We start from the raw sequence: 14,032 nt of genomic DNA, 5'->3' as shown, positions 1-14,032 counted from the left end.
TTTTATATAAACTACTTAGCAATACTAATTATCATTTATCAACTATCAGTAAGAAGTTACCCCTGTGGATTCAAAGTCAAGTGCAGTATCCAAAGATTTCTGCACACTAGCTATGTAGTAAGCAAGCTAATTGCTTTTACATTGTAAGCTAACAATTATTTTTGGGTCTTCAACAATATAAATTGTAAATTTTGTTAGTAAAGTGTAAAAGATATTAAAATAAGTAGTACAAATATGTAACTTTTAAAGCAAATTAAACATTAAATGTATTTTAAACTAGCAAACTAATAAAATAAATACTTTATCAAAGCATTTTTTTTTTTTTTTGCTTTTTAAAAATGCAATTATACAAAAATGTGTTAGTAAGTTGTTAATGAAAATCCTATTTTTGCCACTTTGGCAAAAGCTGTCAAAAACCCTATTTTGCCAGGCGGATAAAACCGCGTTTTTTTCATGGTTTTTTTCCCACCCGTATCAAAAACTTGCCAACACTGGTGATGATTTGTGTGCACTACATATTTAAAAAATATGTTGAAAGTGTTCTGATCTTTTGTAGTACTGTGTCCTGATCGTTTTCCAAAATTATTACAAAGATATCAGTGCTAACATGATTGTTTCGGATTTTCTTCATACAATATCGCTTCTAAAACCTCTTGTGTGCTTTCAGTAACAAGTTGTAGCTGAAGTAAAAGTGAATTGAAGCTCAAAATACATTTGGTAAAGAAGTTTTTTTTTTTTTTTCATTAAAACACAATGCATATTAGCAGATGAAAGAGAACAATTATATAAACATTGCTTGCTTGCATAATTGGATAATATTATGACTGATATGTTATTGGCTAGATGATTTTATATTTCTGTATGAATTGTGTGCAACATTAATAACCTTAAAAATATTCGTGCGTAGTAAAATTTTTTATTCACAATGTAAGATAGAATCCCAGTGTTACAGATGATCTTTCATTCCTAAGTGGTGGATATCACTAGATAATGTCCTTCCTTTTTATCAAATACATGAGAGGAGCCTTATTTCGATGAATGAAATTTTGAAACTCAATTGCTCTGTAGTCATGAACTACTTTTAATTTGAGAAATCCATTGTCTATAGATTACCGCCTACTATATTTGCGAAGGGAGAAATTAACAACAGAACTGTACCAGAAAGGCAAAACATGAATATTTGAATCTTAAGTTTATTTTAGTTAGGATATTTTGACTTCAAGTTATTGGTAGTTCAAGTAATGGAAAGCTCCCATAATTTTGTCAAGGGTTTGGGACCCAATAAAAAATTTGAGATAAAGGAATATTCGAGTTATAAGATTTTGTTATTGAGAGTTGACTGTATGTTACTGAGAAACTCTGAGATATTGTAAATGCCTACATTAACTGTTGAATATCAACATTTACTTGCCAAAGATCTCAACGAAGGATAAAATCTTTTTGGTGAATTGGTGAATCACCAAAGAAAGTTTACATTCCCCAATTTTGATCTGTCATGGTAACATGTGTATATTTTTATTGGAAACTAGAGAAAAATTTCCTCTGATTCTATCCAATATTAAATGGATTTTCAAATATTTGAATAAAGGGTTTTAGAATTTTATATGTACTGACTTTTATTAATCTTTCTGCTTTTAAAAAAAAATACAATTAAAAATGTAAACTTTCATTCATGTATTGCTAAAGATGTATTTCTGACTTTTAATACAAATGGAGTATAATGTTTTTTATTTTTTTAGGTGCGTGATCAACAAAATGTCGGTCGAGGTAGAGGAAGGGGACGACCCAATGACGGTGGTGGGCCAAATTTTGGGAATAACCCTCGAAACAGACCAGATGTGCCTGAAATACACTATGCAGTACCAGCCAATAAATGTGGCATAGTCATTGGAAAAGGTTTGTAGTTTCTCTTTCAGTATTTGTGCAGAGCATTTAGAAATGAAGAAAGTTCATGAGCTATTGGAAATTTTTTAATATTTTCTTCCTGTCCCTCAGCCTCCACAGGGGGTTCTTGAAGTAGAGCTGCTAACTTTTGTAATTCTTCTGTACAATGTATAAAATTTGATAAGATCAAATTATTGTCGTGAAATTGGCTCATTTTTATGAATTTTGCTTTTTTCTTGTTAAAAGTGCATGAAACCTAAAGAAAAAAATTGTCTACTATTTATGCTATGTTTGAGATTTCAACAACAGAAAGAAAAGCATGTCTGTATTCCTAAATTCCGAATTTTAACAGGCTATTAAAATTGCCCTGCTTGAACCAAAAAAAAAAAGATGCATAAATTGCTCTAGAAATATAATTTTGAACTGATTAATATCAACCTGAAATGAGTACGACTTTTTCATAATACAGTAGACCCTCGTTTTACGCGGGTTTATTTTACGCAGTTTCGATTATACGCTGTTTAAGATTTGATACCTTTATTTTATGCGGATTAGTTTCAGTTTTACACGTATGCGACAATGCAAACAGAATTTTTTTTCCCCTCTTTCAAAATCCGATTGCTCAAAAAGATTGCTGATTACGTGTAATCAACTGCATTTTGGTATGATAATAACCCAGCTCGGGCCACTGGGGACATTTTATGCAATTGGTTCCAGAGCTCTTTCCAGAAGTAAAGGTATTAAACTCGCATAGTTCAGAACTTTCTGGAAGACTGAATGGTGATCAAAAATTATTTTTCATTTACAGCAATTTTGAAGTCGGTTTTATTTTTCTTTTTTTTCAAAATTTTTTAAAATAAAAATCTAATTAGCAAGCACTTTCCTCTCTCTCTCTCTCTTACATATTCAAACCTTCAATATTATTACAATTAATTGTCAAAGCCTTAATCCTCATAGTCTCGATTTTATTGATTCAGTCTCTCAACGCTGTAATATTCTTTTATTATGTGAAGCATGGCTTGAAAATGATGATACTAAAATTATTCCTTCTTTTAAACATATTGTGCAATTAAAGTGTCAAAATATAAGAGCAGGAGGTGTAGCAGTTTATCAAAATGATCTTGGTTGCATAAATATCTCTCCCATTATAGGATTACATGTTAATAATGCTACAAGCTTTAATATGGCTGCACAAAACGATATTGGTGAAATGTGTATAGTGGAATATCTCAATGAAGCAAAACAACAAAATCATGATAATAATTTAATCCTATGAAAGTTATTGTGAAAAAGTTCAGAATGCTCTTTTTTTTAAATATATATATATATATATATATATATATATATATATAAATGAGTATTTTATAATAATATTTATACATCAGAGCTTTAATGCAGCAGTGAAGTGCAATTTTTCTCACTTTAAAAATGTAGCATAAAAAGATAATTAAATTTCAAAATTTGTGTTAATTCCTTGATACAATAAAACGTAAACAAATTTTATAAAATCAATCAATACAACTTTTTTACTTTCATACATACTCATTAATTAGAGATAATATCAGTTGTAAACATATAAACATACATTTAAGATGAAACTATGCAAGAACAACAAAAAAAAAAAAAAAACATACAAAAAAGAATCTTATTTACCAGGGTTTAGATTAGATGTCATGTAGTAAAAAATGAATGCAATACTTATAGAACGGCAAGAGTGTTTAAAGAATCACTGAAACACAAATGCAAATTCCATTTTCTTTTGACAAAATCTTTTTTCAGTCATTCACTACTTTCTCATGAAAGTATAAAAAAACCAAAAGCTTTTTGTTGCCCAAAACTTAGTTGTAATTTTGATATCATTGTACTTTTTCTGCTAAAGTATGATTTTGAGGCAGCAATGTGCTTCGCTTGGTCGCCTAACATTGACAGATGAAAGTGAAACTGATGAATGACCAATTGTAAGGATTTGGGAAGACGTTACCAAGAAGCCCTGAAACGCAAAGTTGCCCACGGGGTAGTAATTGTACTAAACACTTAAGATAGAGCTCGATTTTTGACTCTCATTTGCAAACAGGGACGAGTGGGGACGAGCACTGAATAGTCGTTTAAAGGAAGAAGTTTTCTATGTTACTATTGAACTGTGTTATCTTATCATTTAGTAAAAGGGCCGCTTAATTTCTTTCACTTTTAGAAAGTCAAGATTACCCGATTACAAGGTTGAAATTACGGACTGTTTTACTTAGATTACAGTTAAGATTACGAATAAAAATCCTGATTACGATTACGCCAGTATCCCATCTACAGATTACGATTATGATTACACAAAGACATAGTGATATGGATGGGGTAAATACCCAGCGGGTAGGTAAATATTTTTTGGGTATTTACCGAAGGCTGGGTAAATACCCAAAAACTGGACATTTTACAAAAAAATGCAAAAAGTGAATGAGAATTTTTTGTTTTTAAATCTAAATATGAAATAATTGGTAAAACTGATGTATGAGCCGCTCAGAAGCCAATGCGGTCAAGTCCAAAACACAAAAATTGAGAAAATTAATGCTTTTTGATACATTAGTTTTTAAAATTTCTGGTTTATTAATTTAATTAAAAAAGTGTATAATGACTTTTTTAGAGGTGTAAACTCTACAAAAAAACAACAATTTAACATAATAATTTTCGCAAACACTTCAATGTAATATTTTTGTGTTCTGACGCTCATGCATAAAACTCAAAAAATTATAATTAGAAGGTAACGGTTACAGTTACTATGAATTTTTTGTTTTTCAGTGTTGCCAACAAATATCGAAAGAAGAAGAATAATTTAATTTTTATTTCAAAGTTTATGTTAAAAAAATATTGATCACAACGGCTTGTGAAATTATTATACAATATGTTCAGAAGCTATTAAAAAAGGGGCTGTCCAACCTAGAAAAAAGTAACCAAAGAGTAAATCCTTTAATAACTAAGAAGATTATTATTTATTTCATCAAAATTTCCGAAAATCAGAAAATATCAAAAAATGGATTTAACCGCATTGGCTTCTGAGCAGCTCATACATGTATTACACAGTCTATAATATTTTTCATTGAAAGACTTCATGATATTATGAAAGAAACATATCGTGAACAAAACAATCTTTCTTTTCAATGTCATGATTGGAGAAGTATAAGCAATGCAGTAATGAACTTCAGGATTTCAAAATCACAATCTAGGTTAGTCATATTCAAAATGAAAAAGAAAGAAAGAAGGAAAGAAAAAGATAGCATGAGGGATGTTAGGAAGAATAAACTGAGGAGTTAAGACTATGATGTTATTTATTTTATTGCTGTTTTAGTGATAACTTGGAAAATATAGAAACAGTTTTCATAATTTACTAAGAAAAAAAAAATCAAAATAATGTTTTCTGTTGCTTTGCTCATTTGCATTTGCTACCCGGTACTTCATGATGAAAATTTATTCAAACTATTTTTAATACATGCAATTAGTAATGTAGGGTAGGAAGGTAACTATTTTTTGGGGTATTTATTCGAAAGCAGGGTAAATTCAATAGTTTGCGAAAAAAAATTAGGTGGTTTCAAAAGGTGATATTTTCTTTTTCTTTATTATTACTTATTTATTAATTACTAGCAAAAATACCCGGCGTTGCCTGGGTCAGTAATAATTATAAGAAACAATGGCTATTTTCTTTCGTTTTCTGTTTTAACTAAAAGAACTCAAAACACACCGCTTTGACATGATTAAAAATCGAGCTTCTTCCTTACCCATAAAAGTAAAATAGTAATAAGTATAAAGAACCAACGAATATTCATTTAGAAACGAAAGCACAAATTTAAGCATGTAAAAATTTGAAGGATTTCCAAAATATGAACTAACAAAAAGATCACTAAAAAACCATGCGCTTTACTTAATTAAATAGTACACACACACAGAAAGGGGAAAAAAAGCTCTCTACTATGTTTCCCTAAGGGTGCAAAAAGTAGTTTCCAAATGTTTCAATGACTTGAATCTCAAGTTCGCTCCAGAGAGGCCTTGATTCAAAATTTACATTACGATTACTTTTAATATTGCTGTTGTTGGGCAACCAATTTTCGAAACAATGGATTTAATCCATAGACTAATAATAAGAGTAGACCAAGCTTTCTCATTCTTGCTGATGAAGAAAATTGGTTCAAACATGTATCATGTGACTGGTGTGGCGGTTTGGCGAAAATTTTGGCAGCATGGTTGCTAAATGGCGGCATTATCTATAGTTTAGCACTCGACATTTATTTTAAGACGGAATCGACTTTCATTAGTTTCTTTTTTCTTTCCCCGGTGGAGAGATTAAACTGTTTTTCTTTTAGTTATGAATTATTTTGATATTAGTATTTAGTTTTAGATAAGTTTTCAGTAATTTTTATTTTTATTTTATCAATTTAAGTGTAGTGTTATGTGTTGACAAAAAGTATTCAGTGCAAACTAGTTGAAACAAGTTGCCTTGTATATTATGCTGAAACTTACTTCCTATACTGCATTTCTTGCAATAGTGAACGAAATTAGGGGATACTATGTTTCTAATAAATGCCGAAGGAGTTTAGAATTTCAAAAAGTTGCTGTCTATGAAAGTTGTCCGCCATAAGCTATAATAGATAGTAGCCAATTTAGAAATCCGTCACTGTAGTAAACTAAACACTGAATTATTTTCCCACTTTACATTCTTAAATCAATTTGATTGAAATAAGTTGTCTTTTCAAAACGAGTTTGGTATTTCAAACTGTCTAAATAACATCAAAGCATTATTAAATGGATATCACCACAAATTAAGAGGGATCAAATTTGACAATCTCGAAAATTTTGAAATTTCAACATAGAAATATGAATTATTTAAAGGTAGTATGTGTACATAAAAGAGGAAACTAAAAATCATGATTGTTTTCATTTTAGAAAGGGGATCTTTCAAATTGGCGGAAAAAAATTGTAGGCAATATTAAGTCTGACTTGCTAACACTTAAAAACCTTTTCAAAATGCATTTCACTTCTCTGAGGATAAAAAAATACTTCCAGAAGCTAGCGAAATAGTGTATAAAATGTATTCGTATGAGTTTCACTGATATAACTTCGTAATTAATAGAAGTAGTTATGAACTTCATATCGAAATATGGCTCGTAAAAGAATAATTGCAAGAAATGAAATAAAATGTAATATTAATAGTGCTGCATACTTGTGGAATGTTACAGGTAATCCTTTTACATATTTTTCTATTCAAGGAAATGCGCAGAATAGTGAGCCATTTATCTTGCACTTGGGTGTTATGAATAAGAAAATAAACTTAGCACTTGGCAAACATGATTTCTTTAGATATGGAAGACGTCGTCTGCTGCGATCAACACTTGCCGTTGCTAGGATACCCACTAGTCACATGGTTTGGTTTGTGAGCAGCAAAAGGGTTGCCATAGCTCGGCAGGGCCCAATACATGCTGATTTTACTACCGTTTTTCGTTACCTTCACAAAAATCTTATTTTGAAATCGGTTCTTTCACAAAAATCTTATTTTGAAATCGGTTCTTTCACAAAAATCAAGTTATAAAATCAGCAGCTTCACAAAACTAACTTCGGCACATTCTAGAAACAATATTAAAAAAAGTAAAATTTTACAAAAATCTGTATTCTAAAATAGAAAACTTGTTTTTCTGTTTAAGACACAGTTTACTCATAAAATGAAATGCTAAGATGATTTATATGCACAATCGCTTAAGTAACAACTTTTTCATAGTATTAAACTCATTTTTAGCTGTTTTTCGCCAAATTGCATTTACGCAACGTAGCATCAGTTTTGGGGGGATGATAATTTCCTGAATTGTACACAATACAAAGCCTATTGAGCTGAGATACAATGGTAATTTCCCTACCCCTTAGCCCTCCCCCCCCCCTCAAGAAAAAAAAAAGCATTAGAAATAATAGTAAACAACATTTGAACCTTTCTAACTACCATTTAAATTGCTCTTATTTTCTTAACAAAAAGTAGAAGGTGCCTTTGAAAGATCCCAAACACAATGCTAATGAAAAAAACATTCACAAAAATAGATTATTGATACAGTACTTTCACAAAAATAGGTAGTGAGAAAAAAATCCTGGATTTGCCCTTGCTCGGTCTACTCTTTAATCTTTAATCATTTGATGTGGAAATTACATGACATTTACTGTTTTCGATCACGACCTTTTTAAAGTTTTTTAGCAATAAATTATAGCCTAAGTTGCTCCCTGATAATGTAGCCATCAATGGTGAAAAAATGGTTGAAATCCATCCAGTAGTTTTGAAGGTGACCCCGGACATCTGGACAGAATTAGCCCTTTATGTATAAAGATTACTAATAACAAAGCTCAAAGTCTCTCTGTCTGAAGGATGTCTGGATCTCTGTGACGCGCATGGCGCCTAAACTGTTCGACCGATTTTCATGAAATTTGGCACAAAGTTTGTTTGTAGCTTGGGGGTGTGTACCTCGAAGCGATTTTTTGAAAATTTGATTCTGTTCTTTTTCTATTTCAATTTTAAGAATATTTTACGGAGCAAAATATCATAAGATGGACGAATAAGTTACGAAATTAACATGACGTGGAATGGGAGAGCGAATGAACGTAGCCAGTTGGTGAGAAATTCGTCATCCATTTGTAAATATAAAGGCGAACCGTTAATTTTCAACTACGGGCAAAGCCGTGCAGGTACCACTAGTAAAACATAAACCGTAAAATGAAAGATTAAAAATATAAAAATTTATATATAATAATTTTTTTAATTAAAGGCTTAATGAAAAAATGAGATGCAGAATACGCCTGAACACTTGAACTAGGTTTGGAGGGAATTTCTGCAAAAGGTATAGGTAAATAAATAGTAATAATAAATTGAGCGACATTTCGTTACATTTTGATGTCATGCAGGGACATATTACTAGGTTAAAAAATACTAGGACCTTAAAAAATTGAGTGTTTGCTTTTTTTTTGTAACCAGTTAAACTTTTTACTTTTTGTAGAATGCCTTTTTATATCTGAAATTTTGTTATCAACATTGATTAGGCATATTCAACACATTTAATGTAAATATCATATTAGATTCCTAAGTTGTTTCACTCAATTATTCTTTAAATATGCGATCAAAATACAATTTTTGGGCAAAAATTTATTGTTTTGTACATGGTTAGTTATATACATAGTGGAATACATACAGAAAAGTATTTTAGTTGAATATAAATTTTTGAAATAAATACCCATTTTGGGTATTTACCGCTAAAAATAAATACCCGGGTATTTTACATCCTTACAAAGACATAATCGATTACTCAGATTATGATAACTCCAAGCCCACATATAGTTTTCTCTTCCCCTTATCACAAAGTTACAATTCCTCCGACCCCCTCTCCCTAGAAACGTGACATCATTTTTGTGGTAGTAATCCACAAATACTTCTTTATTATCAATCAGGATTATCGAATTCAGTGAAGAAAGAGAAAGTGCGTGATCCTTTCGATTCAGTTTGAAATTTGTGAATGGCAAGTGTTAAATTTTTTACCATGAAGGTTCGTGTTTGAAATTCTATAACTTTTTATTGGTTGAATAAAATGTAACAAAGTAGCATATCAAACTGAAGGAAATTTAAAGCTCTACAACTTTGTCAGTGTTAATTTTCACGAACACGGATCCTGCAAGGAACTAAGTGCAAATGTTTGACAAAAAGACAGAATTTCTCCGAAAATCATCGATTTTTCATAACAAATACCCTGAAAATATTTGAAAATTTGACATATGTGTAGAAACAGTTCTATAAAAAAAATTTTTTTAGATTAAAATTTTATTTTGAATGCATTTTTTCCACCATTTCTGACATATATTAAAAAAGCCCAAAATTTGTTTCCATTCTCCCTTCTACCTTTAGCTCCCCCCCCCCCCCCACCCCCGGGTCGGGGACTTTAGTATGTTTATTTACTAACTACCCCTAACAATATTCTGATGTCAAATTATCCCATATTCTATGCACGCTACACCCCTCTTTTGAGCACTCTTTGACTCGACTAATTGAAAATTTTGAGCCTTATCCTAGACAATAGAAATGATCTTTCTGATTTTTTAGTGAAGGAAGATTCTATCATGGAAGTGATTCAAATGATCATGAATGCGTTGATGCTCTGCAAAGAATTACAGGGAAAAGTTCTTAATGACTGCCAAAAGATTATCATAGTCAGCTCCTCTTTATGAACAGGAAACAAAATTATTTTATGTTTTCTTTATGCATGTTGTGCATAAAAGTTGATATAAGTACACATTAAACTTATTATACTATTAGTCATCGCTAGAATGAAGTATTTTGTTATGTATTTAACTAAACCCCTATTTTAACACTAGTATTAGGTCTCAATTTGCGCGGTTTTGATTTACGTGACATTTCCATGTAACACAACCCCCTTGTAAAACGAATGTCTACTGTACAGTCAATTCCCGATAACTCCAATCTCAAGGAACCAATAAAAAACTTCGACTTATCAGAAGTTCGACTTACTGCTAGTTTCAGTTTTCGACATTTTAATATTAAAAACCATCGAATATTTTAACTAATATGGCATATAACCACAAAATTACAGAACTTAAAAGTTTTTAAGCACAATATGCACAGTTTAATCAAAAATATTGAGAGAAAAAAATCGAAAGCATGACTTTAATTTCGATACTGCTTGAACCACTTGAATAGAGTTGATTCTTCAGGTGCACATTTTAGTTTCAAATTCGGATTCATGGATTCTTCCGCTTTAGAAGTTTCTCTTTTTCTTTTAATTTCATTGACAGAGTACTTACTTAGACAATAAAGAAAACTTACTCTGTCTCCAGGAACTTATCAGCAAATGATCGAACTAAAGAATGAAGGGGAACGTATCTTAGGTCGACCTTTGATTAAAGGCTTAATCAGTTGACTTGACAACTGGACAGCTTAAAAGCAAATTCGTAGTCCAGAAAAATGTCAAAGTGTAAACAGTACAGTATAACTAAAGGAAACAAACTAACTCATTTCCACACTTGTAACTTGTTTATTGCACATTGGCTTAACAAGTGCTCTTCTTGCTTTAGAGGTTTCTTGTGAAGAGATTGCAAGTGAAGGCGATTTAGTTTTTCTCTCATAGTCACTTATTTCTTTCTTTTTGTTTTCCGTTCTTTCGAAATAAATTCCGAGTCGTCTTTGTAAAAACTTCGAGTTAAAGGATATTAACTTCGAGATATTGAGAATAATTAGCTGTGTGTGTGCTTTTTAATCTTTTTTTTTTTTTTTTGGTACATTTTTATAAAAAAAAATCCCATCATATCGTATACAGCATGTTTAGCTAGCACGAATCTAATACGAAATTTATGTAGCCTTGTGAACTGTGTTGAGAATGACTTGGCAGCAGGAGGCTTTTTTAATGTTTTACATTCTGAAAAATTGATAGAGCTTAAAAACAATTAAAGAACTGTTTTACTCATGAAATTTTGTGATGGGTCTAATTTTGAGGTATGAAATTTTGTGAAGGCTAACCTAATTTGCTTCTGAACCGACCCTTGATTTAGTTAGCAAAATAATATTAACAATAAAAATTCCCATCTATTTTTCTCTTTCTGGGTGAGCTTCTAAAATTTTCAACTCAATGTTCAGAAATTTGGTTTGTTGATGAAATTGCGTGTCATCAGAGGTTTGAAAACAAAATGAAAGGTGCTATTTGGCATTTTTCTTTAATTATGACGACACAACAAAAATCTGAGAACCATATAATGTACTATTTTTGCATTAACATTAACAGGGGCACAGTCTTACAAAATGTATGACTGTTATACTTAAAAATGCCAACCAAAAATTCTGTGCTATTTCGTAGTTACTCAATTATATATGTATAGTATTATTTTTTTGAGTCAAAGTATTTGCAAACCTTATTAGAATTACATTCACAGGATTTTCTTATAAACAATGCCAAACTCTGGCACAATGAAAGGTGAAAGGCACGTGATTTAGTGTTCTTTTGGAAAGTTGCATGAAAATAGGAAAAGTTTATCTGTTGCATTCTAAAACTGCAGAAAAGATAACTATACAATTACATAAAAGATTACGAAGCAGATGAGAAAAAAAAATGGCACTTGGATATGCCAAGATCAAGTCCTTAAAATTGACTTGTTAACTTAGATATTAAAAATTTTGTTGGAAGTTTTTCATTCCAAAGATATCTTTTTCCAAGAGGAAAATATAGAAAGTGCTATAAAATAATAGTGAATGCCAAAACAGTATGTGTGAAAGTTAAATGGATTTTGTTATGAAAGTTAAGACATTTCTGACAGCAAAATCTACAGAAAATTCTACGGAACTTTTTCTTATTTTGAAGTTGTACGATCAAGAGCATGACCAGGGTGGCGACAAATCAGGGAGATAAGGGAAAAGTCAGGGAACTTTATCACTCAGATCAGGGAATTTTGAAAAAATATCAAAAATGCTGGGGAAAATTGATCAAATGAAGGAAAAAATTTTTTTCTTTGCAAAATGAAGTACTTAGACTCCTTACGAATTTTCCGCCAATTATTTGTCTTAAAAAAGTAAAATTAATGAAGCGCGATAATACAGGATAACACAGTGCTGCATATTTGTGCATCTTTTTTTCCTCAAGATCAAAGTATTCTATCCTAGGATGAGCTTCCTAAGATTGCTTCTGTGTCTGTAAATTTTATTTTACCTTGCTTGAAGTTTCCTTCCAAGCTACGTAAAATAAACAACCCTACAGGCAAAGAGGAAACCATCATTAATGACTTTGCTTCCTTGCCTTTACTCATTGTCTTTAAGTAATTAGCGTACTGTTATCACGACTTCAAGAAAAAAATCTTTGTTTTTTAAATTAATGCTGAAAAAAGATTAAGTTATCACTTGGTGTTTTAATTTAATTGCTAAAATTGAATTTTGACTGAAAATCTTTTTCTTTTTTTTTGCCATGGTATTATTTGTTGTCACTTCAGATTACACAAAGCGCTTTTTTTTTTTTTTTTCAGACCTTAAAATCTCTTTTCTTTTAAAACCATATACATTTTAAATAATCATTTTTCAATTTCAATGTTGTTTGTTACTAAAAAGCAACCTAAGGTTTTTTTTCGACAACTAAGGAAATCATTTGAAATTGAGTTGTGTACAAAAGTAAATATTTTTATTATTTTTTAATAGTTAAAATGCTGTATTCATTCATTAAAACCTAAGTTTATGATTAAAGAATAGCTCAATATGACTGGTTGTTGAAGTTTGTTTTACATAAATGTCTATTCTGCCGTGTGCAAGTAAAGGGCAGTAATTGCACTTTTTTTTTGCATTTTTGTCATCTCTTGTACGTTATCTTTGTTGTACATACTCTCTTATTTGGTGTCCGCTGAAAAAGAGGCACGAAAAAAACGTCTTTTTCCAGTATTTTCCTATGGTTAGTATTGAATCCACCACACATTTATTCAAATCTCGAAAACTAATTTCTGCAGATACTGCCGTTTACCTGCACACGGCAGTATTATTTACTTAAGTAAAACTACATTACTTCTATACTTTTAACTATCACTTGTTATTCTTGCAGCAACAATTATATTGCTTGAAAATTCAGTTCAAGATTATTTCCATTTAACTGTTTTAGTTTTATCATGATTAGATATTTCTTTAAGAGTGGCTTTAATACTCTTTCTTAGAATTCTTATGTTAATTGGTTCCTGGAAGTAAAGCATTTGTTTTAGATTTCCTTCAATATTTCTCTGTCGATTATTTAATACGTTATTTTTACCAAAAAAAAAGGAGCATCTTTTCAAAATATTTTTTTTTATTAACAGCTTAAACCGTTCTAAACACTGCTTTTTACTTAATATGCAATGCTTTACAGGTAGGGCAAAGAAAGGAAACCATTATCATTGATAACGTAAATCAGGGAAATTTGGTGAACTTAATCATGGAAAAGTCAGAGAACTTTTTTTTTTTTCAGTTCCTGTGGCCACCCTGATGACAAACAGATTGGGTTAGCAAAAGGCTGATTTTTTTTTGTTGAAAATGTTAAATCCTTCCACGTTCATACGCTCCGGGAAAACCTGGAATTGTCAGGGAAAATGACATAGTTAAAAATGTCGGAGATTTCCAATTTCGCCCTCAAAA

General features: G+C 30.8%; 1 protein-coding gene across 4 annotated transcripts in view; it reads left to right on the top strand.

Annotated features, from left to right (window-relative positions):
• The window catches only part of LOC129230504 (far upstream element-binding protein 1-like), a 159,559-nt gene that overhangs the window by 63,794 nt on the left and 81,733 nt on the right, over positions 1 to 14,032 (top strand). For all 4 annotated transcript variants that reach the window (XM_054864909.1, XM_054864930.1, XM_054864922.1 and 1 more), the window contains exon 12: positions 1,740 to 1,896. In XM_054864909.1, coding sequence (XP_054720884.1) covers positions 1,740 to 1,896 — 157 coding nt within the window. The remainder of the gene's footprint in view (positions 1 to 1,739; positions 1,897 to 14,032) is intronic.

This window comes from Uloborus diversus, chromosome 1, assembly GCF_026930045.1.
Source record: "Uloborus diversus isolate 005 chromosome 1, Udiv.v.3.1, whole genome shotgun sequence".
NCBI lineage: Eukaryota > Metazoa > Arthropoda > Arachnida > Araneae > Uloboridae > Uloborus > Uloborus diversus.
This window is presented reverse-complemented; position numbering and strand designations above follow the sequence as displayed.